General features: G+C 43.8%; 1 protein-coding gene across 3 annotated transcripts; it reads left to right on the top strand.

The window, feature by feature from the left end:
• Positions 1-55: 55 nt before the first annotated feature.
• gemin8 (gem (nuclear organelle) associated protein 8) lies at positions 56-3,308 on the top strand. Of its 3 annotated transcripts, none has more exons than XM_030410369.1 (4): positions 56-203; positions 467-538; positions 1,080-1,431; positions 1,572-3,308. In XM_030410369.1, the coding sequence occupies exons 2-4, from the start codon at positions 536-538 to the stop codon at positions 1,829-1,831; spliced, it is 615 nt and encodes a 204-aa protein (XP_030266229.1). In that variant the 5' UTR covers positions 56-203; positions 467-535; the 3' UTR covers positions 1,832-3,308. The 3 variants fall into 3 exon arrangements, with proteins under 3 accessions (XP_030266229.1, XP_030266228.1, XP_030266230.1); XM_030410368.1 differs by having other exon boundaries at positions 78-207; XM_030410370.1 differs by lacking the exon at positions 56-203 and adding an exon at positions 214-372.
• The last annotated feature ends 12,224 nt before the right edge of the window (positions 3,309-15,532 follow it).

Here is a 15,532-nt window from a genome sequence, read left to right as displayed (position 1 = left end):
TGGATTTTCAGTTGATTAAACACGTAAAAGCTCACAGGTGCACTTGTCCTGCACTTGATTATCATGCATGATTGCACCGCGTCCACCAGGTGGCGCCACGCAGCTGGGCTTTTCTATGCTGTGGCCCAAAGGATGCTGGGAAATCATCTCTGAGTGGCGGAGGAAGTAGTATGAACGTGAGCCGCTAAACAAGTTGACACCACGTAGGTAAATGGTTGTTTAATGAGAGTAAATACAGCTTTTAGGTGACTTACTGTGTGTTTAGTAGCATTGTGTCGTTGTTGGCGGTGTTTGGTGCGAAGACGGGCATCGAGTGTGCATCCATTTTTGTTTTTAAGACGTCAACTTGTCCCTGTCGTCCCTCCTGACAAAGTAAGCTTAACTGTTGTGTTTCAGAGTTATGTTTTATGTTATCCTAAGCACATTATTACACTTTTATTCATTCTTACATGTCTGTATCTTTCAGGTTTAGCACGTTTGCGGGTGGTTAGCATAGTTAGCAGGAGGATTCAGTGAACTGCAGGCATCTCCCATCATGGTAAGTCTCACTGTCCACAGCATCAGTGTTAGTTAGCACACATTAATGTATACTCAGCATGAAGCTTTAGTAATACACCCCGACTGTAACCTTAAATGACAACTTGTGACTGCTTGTGACACCCATTAAATGACCTACATGAGCTATGTGCACAGGGAAATGACACCATGAAGGAGCACTATGTAGTCTTGGAGAGGAAAATAAACAGAATCTTAAGGGGGTGATAATACAACCTCAGAAATATGTATTTGTCTTTCAGAGGTCAAAATAAGGTCCTCAGAACACTGTTTGAAAGCTAGAAAGGTGGCAGGGTCCGCCAAATATAAACAAAGTAAGATGGTGTGAGATTGTGTTGTCCTTTAAGGTCAGTTTGTTTCTTCAGTCATGAAAATAAAGAGAGTTGGTCTGTTTAGTGTGTCAGTCAACAAAGATCTGTCTCCTCTGGTTGTAAAATACTCCAAACATAATTAATCTAAAACCAAACAATTATGAGGCTTAATATGTTGAAATTTAACATTAAAACTGTTTCTTTCCCCTTCAGCAGGAGGATGTAAGCACCGTGATGTCCTGGTTTTCCAGCCCTGTGTACAGCCGCTACTGGCAGCACTACCAGCAGGCGATGGCCTGGCACCAGAGACACAGGCGTGCCTACAGAAAGGCCTTGGAGGCTGCCTACGGCCCCGGCTTCTGCCAGGAGCAGCATCCCAGCACCCACCGGCGCTACGCAGACTGGCACGCTGGAGATAACAAGCACGAAGATGAAGAGGATGGAGATGGGGGAGAGGAGGAGAGCAGCTCGGACAGCGACATCGAATGCGACGTCAGCAACATGGAGATCAGCGAGGAGCTTCGGCAGTACTTCGCCCAGACTGAGAAACACAGAGAGGAGCTGAGTAAGGGAACGATTATGATACTACTGCCCTGAGATCAACAGGTTGAGGACTGGAGTCTCCAAACTTCTACATCAGATATCATATTTAGTTAGATATGGCTGCTATTTGTCTTAAAGTAATGTGTTTTCCTCTCTTTGCAGAGAAGCAGCAGCAGATAGAGGCTGAGCAGCATGACAGCTACGTGCCGGCCGACCAGGACCTGCACGGCGTCTCCTGGCGAAGCAGCTTAGGTCCTCCCTGCGAGCGACCTGGCGAGAGACGCGGGGCTGAGATGAAGAAGCTGTACGGCAAGGACGCGCCCAAGATCATAGCCATGGAGACAGCAATGCAGCTCACTTTCGACAGAAACTGTGACCTCAAAAAGCCCAAGTACTGGCCCGTTATCCCGCTGAAACTGTAACAGAGCTGTTGATTTAGAGGAAATCCCTGCTCTGATCTCCGAGTGAGACGGCGGCTTTGTCGTGTAATGGATGGCGGCTGTCGACGCTGCTGTTGTAGAATTAATGGCCGGGGTTAGCTGAGGGTTAGAAGTTATTTAAAGCACCAAAAATGTTGCATAAATTAGCGAAGTTCCTGCTCAGCCAGACATGAATGTCACTGACCTGTCAGCTGCTGCTCCACATGACAACTTATGATATTATACCACACATATTGTTGGAGTTTTTTTTTTAAACCAGAGTCAGGCATCTACCCGCCATCCAGCAGACTACATGCTTCTTTGTAGTCCTTTAAAGCGCAAAAAGAATGAGGGTCAGAAGTACAAACTTATTTAAACAACATGTGCCTGCATGTTTCCACCTAATCTGTTTTTGTTTACCCTCGAGCTTCCTGATGTTACATGCTGCAGTAGCTCCTCTTGTGCCTGTCAACTTAGTTTAACCACAAAAACGCTGTCAACCCCCCTCCATCCTCCTCCGTTCAAATTTAGAAGCCTTCCCGCATGGCTGCTTCTGATATTCCACTTTTCAACACACACAGAGAGCGATTTGTTGTTGCTGCTCCTAAACTGTGCCTCTCTGATTCATCTGACGTTTCATCACGTTCAAAGCGGCTTGCGTGGTTCCTCGGGAGGGTCGTCGACTATTCTGTTTTATCTGGTGCTCAAACCACCCTGCATCCTTTTTTATTTATTTATTTTTAATGCGTAGGATGTGTGTTTTTAATAGAAATTCTGTATTAATAAAGTGTTTTAAGTTCTATGTATAAACCTGCTTTGTCATTGGTGACGTCTTCATCACCACTCTGTGTAACGGCTGTTGATTACATAACTACGACTAAGCTTACGGGCAGCACATTTCTACATTCACTGTGTTTAATGAAGCTTTTTTACACTTGATTGCTAGAATAAAAGATTCACTTTGACAGATGCTTTCAATGCCACACAGAAGTGGAGGACACAGGGAATATAAATCTGTGCACGACACTTACCAGTAGGGTTGCTAGTTGTTTGGGCTTTAAAATGTCATGAAATGAAAAAGAAAAATGTGGATCAGTGTTTCCTGAAGACCGAGATGACGTCCTCAAATGTTTTTGTTTTGTCCACAACCCAAAGATCTTCAGTTTACTGTCAAATAGAAGGAAATTAACCAGAACATATTCACATTTAAGAAACTGGAATTATGAAAAATGACTCAAACTGATTAATCAATTATCAAATTAGTTGGCAATCTACCAGTCCATTTATATAACCAGGGAGTTCAATCACTGTATTAAAAAATGGTGTATTGTGTATTCTTGTGGTGGAAGTGCTAACGGCCACAAACATCTGGAATGTATCTCAACATTATTTGTGTCAGTCAACATTGAATTGCCTTTGATTTGTTTGAAAGGTGCTGTATAAATAAAGTTTGATCAATTTATCTGAAATGTGACAAGAAGTTCCGACTGGATGCTGCTTTCTTGTCACAAGCCAAAAGTATTAATATTGATAACAGCACATCACATTACATATATATAACATCTTAATCTGAAAAGTAACAAAGTACCAGAGATGCTGATTAATGCAGTGCAGTTAAAAGTACGATATTTCCATGAAATGCAGTGAAACATGTGGCTCATTTTCAAGTCATTTTTTTTATTGGGCAGGTCCACTCAAATACCATAATTAACACAATTAATCCTTAAATCCAGAGTCAAGTCACCTGTATCTCCCTAATATACAGTCTTACCTGCAGTGTCTGCTTTTTATACAAAAAATGAAGACAGATTTATAACTGTTTAATGATATTTTGGGGGCGATGTGACAAACTTTTTCAAAAGGTTTGACAATATATTGATAGAAATGACTAATATCTTGTAAAATAAATGTAATCAAAGAACAAATAACTTCATATAAAGCTTATTATTCTCTTACATTTTTCATAATCAAGAAGAAAGTACTCCCTCCACATCACATCATCTTTTTGTTTGTTTGGCAGACCAACAGAAAGAAAAAACTAAACTGAAAAAGTACAATGAACACAAACAAGTCAGGTGAAACACAAGTCACAGTCGAGTCAACATATTTGAATGTGGTGGAGACTTTACGTCCACTATGGTATTTTTTCCAGTAGAATTTCTAAAATGTATTGTATGAGAACAACAGAATGACTCCCCACAAATAACAGTAAAAGTACAATTTATCTAATGAAAGAATTACATCAGGTGCAAAGAAGACAAAGTGGAACACACAGACGATGTTTCTGTATCTTGTGCACTAATGTTTGAATACTGCCCTTTTCATTCCAGAGGGCTTGGAGAGCCAGTCGGGACACTTGGAGTGTGTTTGGATTACTGAAGCCTGATCCATCTCGAGCTGCAGTCGTGACGTCACTCCTCCCCTCCATCCCTCCATCCCTCCATCCCTCCACCCACGATTCCCAAACAGGACGTCCAGTTGTTTGTGTGCTGCTGCCCCCCTCCTAACAACCTGTGGACTGCCTCAGCTGGGAGAGGACTCACTCACTTTATTTGTCTCAGGGCCAGTCTAAAGATAAAATGGGTAAGTCGACCACTTTCTGCATTTTTTAATGTTAGTTTGTTTTTTACTTTCATTTCAACACTGGCACAAGAAAACCAGGTCACCTCCTGATTCTCTCTGTTGGTCTCTTGATATCTGGATGCATTCCTCCGGCAGCTGCAGGCTCTCTGTCCTCTGCTCGTGCTGCGGGTGGTGTGGTGTCGTTGACTCTAAATTACTCGTCTGCTAATCAGTTTAAAATGCTCAGACGGGGAAAGTGGAACCCCCAGCTTCACCGTCTCGCTCTGGATCAATTCAGCAGCTTTATGATTTGCTTTTGGACATCAGGGCTCAGTTTTACATTGCGCCATTCAAAATGAGTGTGCCAGCGTGTGTGTGTGTGCGTGAGTGTGTGCGTGCGTGTGTGCGTGCGTGTGTGTGTGTGTGTGTGTGTGTGTGTGTGTGTGTGTGTGTGAGAAGCCCTTTGTGCTGTTGGCTGCTTTTAATACTCTGTAAACTGTGTCAGCAGCAGAAAAATCCATTTTGTTTGTTTGTGTGTGTGTGTGTGTGTGTGTGTTACTAAGACTCATAAATCAGTAGGAATGTAAACTAAGTACAAATTCTTGGTGCTAATACTTTTTACTTAATTTTGTGCAACTCTATCGGCCACGTTTACTCTGTTACAACGCAGACATTGTACTTTTTACTCCACTACTGCTTTAGTTACTCGCCACTTTTGAGATTACAGTTCAATAAACAGAATGACATAAAGCTCATGGAGTAAGCACGCTAACTAGCTAACCACATGCTTGCCCGTAGCAAAGCTCCCGTGACACTTAAACACTAAAAACTTTAAGCTAACACTGAAAGTCAGCTGCTCACTGAGGTTCCAGTTCAGACTGCTAGCTGCAGCTAACTAGCTAAGGGCAGCTACAGCTAGCTTTAGTTAGCGGTTACTCTGGTGATATGCTGCCCTCTATTGCTTTGAGCATAAATTAGATTTTAGAAATAGAAATTCTTACATATTGCACCTTTAAGCTAAATCAACTGCTCATAATCCGTCTTACATTAGTTGGAAAACGCTTCATCGCAGCAAAGCTCAGGAAACTTTTCAGACACGTTGGTACAAAGCAGCTACGCTACAGCGGTCTTCTTCTTATGATGCACTGCTGTAGATAAATTAGCGACAGTGCATGAAGTAGCTGAAATTAGCTCAATGTTAAACATCTGCAGCAATAAAAGGCAACATATACGTTAATACAGCAGTGATATGACCATTTAACTTTTACCTGGTTGCACTGGTGCCCCTTCTTCAAAAATGAAATAATAAATATGCAATCAATTCAATTTTCCAAACTGAAATGCGTGTGTTAATGTCAGTTTTAACTGAATTGTAACAACACCTCAGCCTTGTAGTGACACTCCAGTCATGTTTAGGCCAGCATCTCCTGCTCCAAGGTGAAATGTGATCTTACCTGACTGCAGTTTGACGTAAACACTCATCCTCCCCATGTCAGCTCCTCGTGTGAGAGTTGATGTTGATTGGATTAGGAGGGAGTGATCGGCTCCCTCGCCGTGGATTAAACAGGGTGGACAAGGTTGAAACACAGGAGACGATCGCTGTTGTTCCGCAGTGCGGATGCATGTTGCAGGAAGTTGAGGGTTTTTCACATTTTCTATACACTTTATGAGCGTTTATTCGGGTATCAGGTTACATTGTTGGAATGAGGATGAAATGGAAAGTTCCTTAATGTGGTTTTGGAAGAATGAACCGTGGTGGATCCCAAAAACCAACACAGGCTTTTATGTGTAATTAATACATAAGTGCAGTGATCGATGTTGACACTGATAACACCGGGTCGTCACGCGCGTGTTCTTCTTGTTTGTCGTAAACAGCGAACGGAGGTGAAGCAGATTCCAAGGACGTGAGCCGGAGGACTCACATCTTCTTTTACTGTAAAAGCGCCAAATATCAAACTTTTCTACCGCGGTTGCGATCACGTTAAACAGACTGTAGATCGGATCGCCCACTTGTTTCTGATTTGCTTCGGAGGAAGTAATCAGACCAGGATGTTGTTTTCACTGGAGCCTGACATGAAACCAGTAGCCCCCTCGGACTGATCCCATTAGGATCCAAAGCCACTAACTTCTTCAAGCATTTATCTTCATCCATTACCTCCCTCCCTCTCTCTCTTTCTTTGTCTACCTCCCTCCCATTCATAGCATCTGTTTCCAATAAGGCACAGGCCTGTTTATCGCCTTCAGGCCGGTGAGAAGTTGGGAACAGACAGGATGTAGCCAAGTGACATGATTTACTGCGATGGGGGAACCGGAGCAGCTTTTCAGCAGGGAGCCGTCGTAAACTTCTCCTCTTTCAGCTCCCCTCGTTTCGCCCAAAACTGCTGCTTTAGTCTCATCATCGTCAGCATCGTCATCATCCCCTCTTTCATCTGCTCCTCTCATCATCTCCCCGCTCATTGTCTTCATCATTATTCTTTCCACTCTTCTCTCCCTCCACTCTTCTCTTCCTACACCCCCCCACCCCTCCGTTCGTCCTCCTCCGTGAATTCGCTCTTTGTGCTCCCTTTTTTCTTTTTTTCTTTTTTTTTTTGCTGCGGCTCGTCTCCGCTCGACTGCATGTAGGAAACTCATATCCTCCTCTCGCATCCTCTCCTGTGGATTCGCCGCGCGCTGATCCGCAGAATGGATACTGGATGTTGTGCCGTCGAACAGACAGGCTTCAAAGGGCTGCAGATTTTTAAAGGACCGTTTCATTCTGAAGGAATAAATGATCACTCAGTTGGAAAAAAAAGAAAAGGAGAAAGTGGAACGATCCACTGACCTGATTAGGAGAGCGACATGCCAACAGTTAAACTGCATCAGTAGCACCATAATAATAGTCGGGGGATAGCCGAATAAAAAAACAGTATTCAGACTTATTCAGATTCCCCAAATTTCGCACAGATAGCGCCTCATTAAATCTCACATTTCACTTCTTATGCTATGAAATCTGCACAAATGAAACACTTCAACATGGATACAGGTGTGGTGTGTCTCTGTTATGTAATGTTGTAATTGGAATTCGCGCACCAGATCGCCATCAGTGTTTTCAGTTTTAATTATCAGGAGCTGACAAGCGTTCTTATGAGTGTTGACTTGACTCCGGAGCAGTGAGCTGACTGAAGCTACCTTGAAGTGTAAAATTAAGAGATAGTTGTCAACTTCTATCAGCACTCACGTAACTGTCGACTTCACACCCCGGGAGTCAAATTAAGACTGACGTTTGGCGACTTTGGAGTCGGCTGCCTTGAAGTATTATGATTCTGACTGAGTGCCTGAGAAAGAAACAGAGGGAAGCAGCGCTACATGTGTCACTGGATGGATATGGGTGAGTGTCGCTAATGCTAATCAGCCAACAGCAGGAAAAAAAGAAAAACAACATGGCAAGACAGAATAAAAAGGTAGTGATAAGACAGGAAGAGAGGCAGAAACAAGAAGGCTAAAGTGTACCCAGGAACCAGTTACTGAACCACTGTAGCTGTCGAGCTAACTAGCTGGAAACAGGCTACTGCTAGTTGGTAGCTTTGGTTGTTAGCATCCTAGTTTTACCGAATTATGCTGGCTGCACCTTCTTGGCTTTCTGTTCTCAGGACTGTGCACCTTTTTATTCAATAAAGACTTATCGAACAGAAAAATAGCTCGCAAAGCCAGCAAACCCTCTGTTAGCGACCAAGAGTTCTAAAGCAACGTTTTTTTACTAACGCTGCAAAAAAGATGGTTGATTAATTGATTAGTCAATTGAAAGAAAATTCACGATCAGCTTTTATTTCTTCACATTCTGTTGATAATTTAGGTTTTGAATATTTTAAAGTTACAATTCCTTAATATAGCTCTTTTAAAACATTGCCATTATAATCGTTGGCTTGACAAATTTAATTTTACAGTCTTGGTTTCCTCCCAGGCTGCAGAGGATCCGGTACCAAAGCATAGTAGTAACACAGAAACCTACAACCTGTTGTCCGGGAATATACTCCGCGCTCAACACACCCTTTTGCATTTCGGCACGGGCCTGCTCGTCTTTTCCTCGTCCTGCATGTGAGCATTTTAAGGCTCAGCCCTAACGGCTACACCGATGTGTCAGAATCAGTCGTCGTCGAGAGGACCTGTTGCCATGGCGACGCGGCGATGCACAGACCTCCGAGGCGGGCGTCATCTCGAATACGAACAGTCACACATCGGAGCCCACGCGGACAAAAAATAAGCAGAGCATAAATATATATACACACACACACACAAACACACACATGACCCACAGACAGCAGGGGATTGCCGCTCTCCCACACCTCCCCCTGCTGATCTCCCACCCGTGGAGTGATGATGATGATGAAGATGATGAGCCCACCCTGCTTTGCATTTTCCTCCACAGTGTGTGTGACTCACGGTGCGCCTCGGATGCTGTGCACGGAAGCGACTCTTATCCCACGCCGCTGCTGGCGTGTGCTGCGGTTCAGTACAGTAGGTCACAGGTGCGACCGCTCCTGAGTCACATGACTCCTCAAGAGGTCACGTGATGCAGTAAGGCAGGCGTGGACGAGGACGGGGTGGGGGTGTATGTATATGTGTGTGTGTGTGTGTGTGTGTGTTTGGGATTGGGGTGTGTGCGCAGTTGTTGGGATGACGATGACAACACCAACATCATGTGGAGCAGACTGTGGACCAAATCTGGGCCAGCGGGATTAGCGGCTCGTCGGATAAATTGCTGGCAGAGGGGGCGGTGGGGGGATGGGTGTGCAGGCGTGTGTGTGTGTGTGTTTGTGTGTTTGGATCGGAGGTGTGTGTAGGTTAAGCCATCCGTACTGACAGGAGTCAGATCTTGTAAATACGGCAAGATATATCTGATATGCTCTCTCACTTTGATTTTTATTTCTGTACATAGGTCCAGTAGATGGTCAGGTGTGTGTGTGTGTGTGTGTGTGTGTGTATGAGAGAAAATAGAGGCCTACATAGAAACTTCCTCGTCTTGTTGTGCTTGATTGTTCAACGAAACCACCGCGCATTAAAGCGAAACTTTGCAATCGCATGCAAATTCAGCGCACACAGAGGTGCAGGTGTTCCGGCCAGTGCAGATGATGACGACGCACGATGGGATTAGTTTGCATGGATTTGCATTAAAGTTGGCCGTGTGTCTGCTCTCCGTCTCACCTGTCGGTCGCAGGAAAAACACGGACACGCTTGCATTTGTGTGGAACGTTCCTTTAAAGCCGACTTTATCATCAAGCGTCACGCTGAAAGCTTTAGATCGAGTGTGCGTTTCGAGACGTTGTCAGCATCCGACGGTTGCGTTCAGAGATGAGAGGGAAGCGTCTCCTTGGCGACCGGCGGCTGAGGGCGGGGTAGGAGGTGGAGGGATGGGGGGGTGGGGGGGGTGAAACTGGGTCATCATCACCACCACAGATTAAGGGCCCGGATCTCGACACACACACATGCACATATACACCAAAGAACGTACACTGACGCACAAACATACACACTTCTACAAAGTCACATCACCGCAGAGAAATCAGAAGAACTTCTCAGGTGAGAGGGGAGATGGTGCAAGGTGCCGAGCCTCCACCTCGCTCTCCCTGCCAAAGGTTTCCCTTTTAGAGGAAGCCAGAAGCCCATTAAAATGTCAAGGATTAGACTAAAGCAACAGCGGGAGCCTGATAAAGCCGTCGCTGAGACACTCCGCTTGTGTGTGTTTGTGTGTGTGTGGGTGTGTGTGTGTCTGAGTTCACCAGAGTCTTTGTGCGTTCATGTTTGCTGAAGTGATGGCCTGTTTGCAGCATTACTGATAACACAAGTCTATTTAACTAATGGAGGCAGATAAATCAATAGCCAAAAAGATAAAAACCATGCGGGGCGCGGGGGACGCTGTCATCAAACAGACGCCTGAAGACTGAAGCTACAAGAGAAAGTTAATATAATTCCAATAACTGAAATGTACAGAGGAGACGTTCAGCCACATAAAGAAAGTATTTTCTGCTTTTGTGTTTCAAGGCTACTCACTTTTCTTGCTTTCAGTTGCGTTTGAAAGAGCCTTTATGGACATACAGACAGTTTCTAATACCAGGCGGTCTTCCATCCACCTGCATTCTCAGTTTGTGCGAGGAAAAGCAGGATATACAAAAAATGTAGGCAGAAGATGACATCAGATTTGTGAAAAGCGGTGAGGAACAGAACGCGAACAAGCGCTCCATTTTGTTTTCTACGTTGTTTTCTACATTTGGCAGCGATCTATAATGATGTCATCTTGTTGCTCACTCTTCTACTGTGGTTTAATGGCGCGAGACTGTAGAATTAGTTCAACCGACTGTTTATCTTGTTGAGCCAACTTCTTATAACCGCATAACAGATGTGTAGTGGATGGAAGAAATGCATTCATTTGTCATAAGCTTAACATTAGCATAGCTACACATAAAAGACTAGAGACATTTAAGACTTTACCAAAGACACAAGAGAAAAAGTATTATTTAACAGCATTTTTATCTGCACTAAGCAGCAAATGTTAGCATGCCTGGCTAACTAGCTTACTACCGAAAGTAGCAACAGTGCATTTCATTGAGAGGCAAGCGACTTGATATTAGCTAACTAAGCTAATGACACAGCAGCTGGAGATGGCAATTTCAACTAACTCGCACAGTTTCAGTATTAGCATTAGCTTATAGAAGCTAGCTACAGCTGATGAAACCATTTCAGCCAACATAACCACAGAAGTTGGCTATAAATAAGAATCCTGTTACTGGCCACCTATGTCTGACCCATTGTTTCAAACATTTCTTGGGCTTAAAGGTCCAATTTGTACGATTTTTGAGTCTCATTCACACCTTGCCAAACACTGACCCTTTGGAATTGGGGGTTGTCTGCTGCCATCCCAAAGCATCGCAATTTTACTTCTCTATAACCACGACTTTCACGCATCTCCTCCTCTTCATCCTTGAACTGTGTATTAGCAACAGACACCATAGTTCTCAGCAGACAGCAGAGATTTCCCAAGGCTTGAGACAACAGTAGGTCACGATGAGGTCAACCTCTGTGATCAGAGCTCAAAGCCTGATAGTCAGCCTCAGTGCTCGACATGAAAGATGCATAATGGTCTTTAGCAGCGTGTCAGGAAGACGGTTAAAAGGTCACTTTGACGCCCGTAGAGAGGATGAGCATCACACAGGAGACAAAGGAGGAGACAATAATTAGCTTGTAAACAACAGTAGTGCTTTTCAGCGCTGTGTCTCTTCTTTGAGCTTTCACCTCCATTTGTTCCTTCATTGATCAGATGAATACTTTTGTTTTAAGTAAAAGGTGCAGTAAATGATTCTGAAGAAATATAGTTGATCGTCGAGGCTCATCCCCAGGTCGTCAAATAGAGATGCTTTGGGTTGGCCAGGTCTGAGATTTAAACTCAGTCAGCCATCTTTCTCCAGTAACTCCTGCCTTATATTTATTCTCATTATCTGAGATACCATGAGGCAGTGTTCTTAGCCAAATACTTTTTAGCCTGATGTTTAGGCCTGATGATGGCAGTACAGGAAAGGTCAGAGGATTACCAAATTCAACAGGGTTCATCTTCAGGGGAAAATGAATGTGCATACCAAATGTGATGGCAATCCATCCAATAGTTGATACATTTAGCTCAAAACCACAAATGGTAACCTCATGATGGCACTGCAGGAAAAGTCAGATGATCACCAACGTCAGCAGGGTTCATCCTCTGGGGACCATTCACGTCTGTAGAAAATCTCATTGCAATCCAACCAATAGTTGTTGAGTTATTTCAGTCTGGACCAAGGTGGTGGAACTGACAAATGGTTAAAAATAGTGCTTCGTAGCCCACTGCTGCACAAGCAGGCTCAATTTTATAAACCCTCAAGACATGGTGCATCTTGTTGCTGATTGCGCCTCCTCACAGGGGACAACTTACTTACTAATTCACACCCCAGCACTTTAACTGTCCACGAGATGATTCTCTTTGTGATGCTTTCAGGCAGCAGCGCAGGAAGCTCTAAACACATTGGCTGCATGTCAACAACTCTAGCCTTCAGCTGAGCCGGTCGTGGGAGTGGGAGCTCATTGTATCGATGCTTCTCTTTCTCGTGGCTGCATTTTTAAATTTGGTTTTGGTTTCTGGCTCTCGGCGGATTCAAGCTGTTACGAGACCATATGAGAAGTTTTCTGGGAACTGATAGCATCGCTGAAAGAGATCTGAATCAGTGAAGCCGCAGCGGCAGTGTTATGCGTCTCCTTGGCAACAGCAGAGTCAGTATCACTCTGCTGTTGACGATGTGACCGTGAGAGTGTCGGCTTGTTGTGGAAGTCTGATGAACCGAAGTTTGAAATCAATGTGAAGCAAGGGAGGACTGTCTTTAGAGGGTGTGCAGGGACTGCTGTGTCCTCCACTCCTCTCCCATTAACTCCACAGCTGATGACAAGAAGGAGCCGCGACGTCCTCATTACTCCGGGACGACCCCATTTGGGCTCCACTTTCTCTTCTCTTTCTCGCTGTAATGAGGGGAGACGGGCATTCGACAGACACTCGTGGCTTTCCCTTTAATGGACGCCAAGAGTTGTGGAGGTGGATAAGAAAGTTGCTCTGTGACATCCTTCTGAGGCCCGGCAATTTGGTCAAAACTGCTCAAGATGATACACGATTCAGCGAGGCCACAGGGTTCGACTCTGAACACAAGGCTTTCAAAAATGTGACTGATATTTACACGAATGCTCAGACAAAACAACCACACGGTTTAAGGTTCAAACTACAGGCTGTGTACATGGATTTATCTTCGGTCTCCGTCCTTTGTCTTCTCTAAACCTTGTTTTATTATCTCAATTCTCCTATGGCCAAAGGGGATTATATGTGAATCCTCTCTCCCACCCCCAAACACACAGTGTTCATGCCGTTGCTATGAGGAGCTGAACAAATCATCTCTCACAAAGCTTTCTATCCATACGTCAAATGGGAAACAATGCCGATTCTTTTAATTTGGCTTTCAGTCTGGCTCGACCGTATGATTATTGGATGGGTGTCAAATCTTTTGGAGGAGACGTTCATGGTTCCCAGGCAACGTTTCCCAGAGACTTCAACGCCAGTGACAGCATGAGGTTGACATCTGCGATTTTGAGTTGCTTGTCTCAACAACTATTGTGTGGATTTTCAATTCTGACAACTTTTAATTGAGTGTAATCATCGGGAGCAAACAGTTGTTTGTCCAGTAAATCTGATAATAACTGTAGCGTGCTTCACAGCCTGCATGATCTCTGTTCATGTTAGCCGCAGGTTGAACAGGAAGTGCTGCTTTGACGGCGGATGTCTCTAGTTTGCACCAGAATACAGAAGATCCAGCTACTTTTTACACCCGGAAAGTCGAGTTTTTTCCGTTTCGTGCGCCACCAAGCTACTACATGTGCATCAAGTGTCTTCTCTCCTGACCTCTGGCTCATATGGCACCGCATCTCCCACTAATCATTTGTTAGTCAAACGTTCAGGTATCTGCTGTCCTGTCTCTCCACACACAGATAATGTCAGCTCAGCTGTGATGTAACTGAGTCCTACTTGGAATTCAAACTTGGAGAGACGTTTCGTTGAGGAACTATGAGATTTCCGATTTTCTGGAACGTCACCGTAGTTGGAGATTTGGGCCGCGGTCCGAGCGCTGAACATTATGTGTGCGTGTGTGTGTGTTTGTGTGTGGTGAGGAGTGCTAGCGTGCACTGTATCTCATCTTCTGGACAAGGCTTTAATCTGTGTGACCCAGCGAGGGATTATGGGGGTTCTGGGAGGAAAAAAAGGGACTTGAAACTCACCCTTGGAGCCTAATGACTGACAGTTCACAGAGTTTGTGTGTGTTTTTTTTGTGTGTATGTGTGTTCATTTCCACTACAAAGGAGGGCTTTTTCGTGCTGCACATGGTTTTAACTGTAAGAAGGAATTATGTCATTTACACCTGCCTTGTTCTTCTTTGTCTACAAGGAACGAATCTCAGTGTAAAGGCTTCTCTTCCACAAGCTACAGGACTTAAGTGGACGAGTTGATTTAGATTTCACAAGGCTATAAAGTAGGATTGTTACTTTTTATTAACAAAAGCTATGAACAAAACAGACTATATATATCTGAAAAGGAAAATGTAAAAACTTTTCCTCGTGTCGTTTTTCATGAGAACATTTCCTTGCATCCGTTTCTGGTTCTACATTTATCTCATGTCTGATTCCTGATCTGAAACAGGATGTTGTTTGCTTTAAAGGTCAATCATGCAACCAGATAACATCACCAGCCCTGCAATAACATTCATACACTTAAATACAAATCAACATTTATGTTTATAAAACCACAGATAAGTTCAAACTAATCGTTTCTTTGCTACTTATGTTTGTTATTGGCTCCATTTTCTACTTCTCTCTCGTCACAATGCTGTGCTTACGCTTTGCTTTGCTTTGGGCACAACAGCCACTTGGTTAAGGTTAGGAAAACATTGTGGTTTAGATTAAAACAGCTCACCTGTTTTGGTCAACACAAAAATGTCTGTATATCCTCCAACATAAATGTTAACTGCTAACATATCCGGGCGACCGGGCTGGGATCTGCTGATTGACTTCAGTCTTTAAGTCTGAAATATGATCTTGGACGTTATGGGCCTTTTATTCACATTTTACAGACTAAATGAGAAAAAAAAATAGGAATTTGTGTATTTTCAACCTGGACTTCTATGATTTACATATTTTGGTGTGTAACTGACTAAAAGATTGGCTCCAATGGCTGTAATGTGATGCTTCGGGGCAACTGCGACCATCAAAGTTAGTTAAAGACTAAAATCCTTCTTTGTTTGACAGGAGACAACCACCATGTTGCTCACGCTGAATCCACCAAACTCCATTTACAAAAACAGTGATTTTATAACTGGTAATAAAAACACGCTTCACTCAAACTCAGCAGAACAAAATAGAACTTTCCAAAGTCATCTTGGTTTGTGTTTCTGCTGTTTCAACAACCACCAACTTACGGTTTGGTCGAAAAAATAACCCTTTATCAACCACTTCCTAAATGTTCAACCTTTGAGTCATTCAAACAGATAGATATATAAATGTAGGCCTCAGGTTTTAATAACATCAGCATCCCATAACACGTGATGATAA

This window comes from Sparus aurata, chromosome 24, assembly GCF_900880675.1.
Source record: "Sparus aurata chromosome 24, fSpaAur1.1, whole genome shotgun sequence".
In the NCBI taxonomy this organism is placed as follows: Eukaryota; Metazoa; Chordata; class Actinopteri; order Spariformes; family Sparidae; genus Sparus; species Sparus aurata.
Note: the sequence above shows the minus strand (reverse complement) of the source record. Positions and strands in the feature narration are given on the sequence as shown.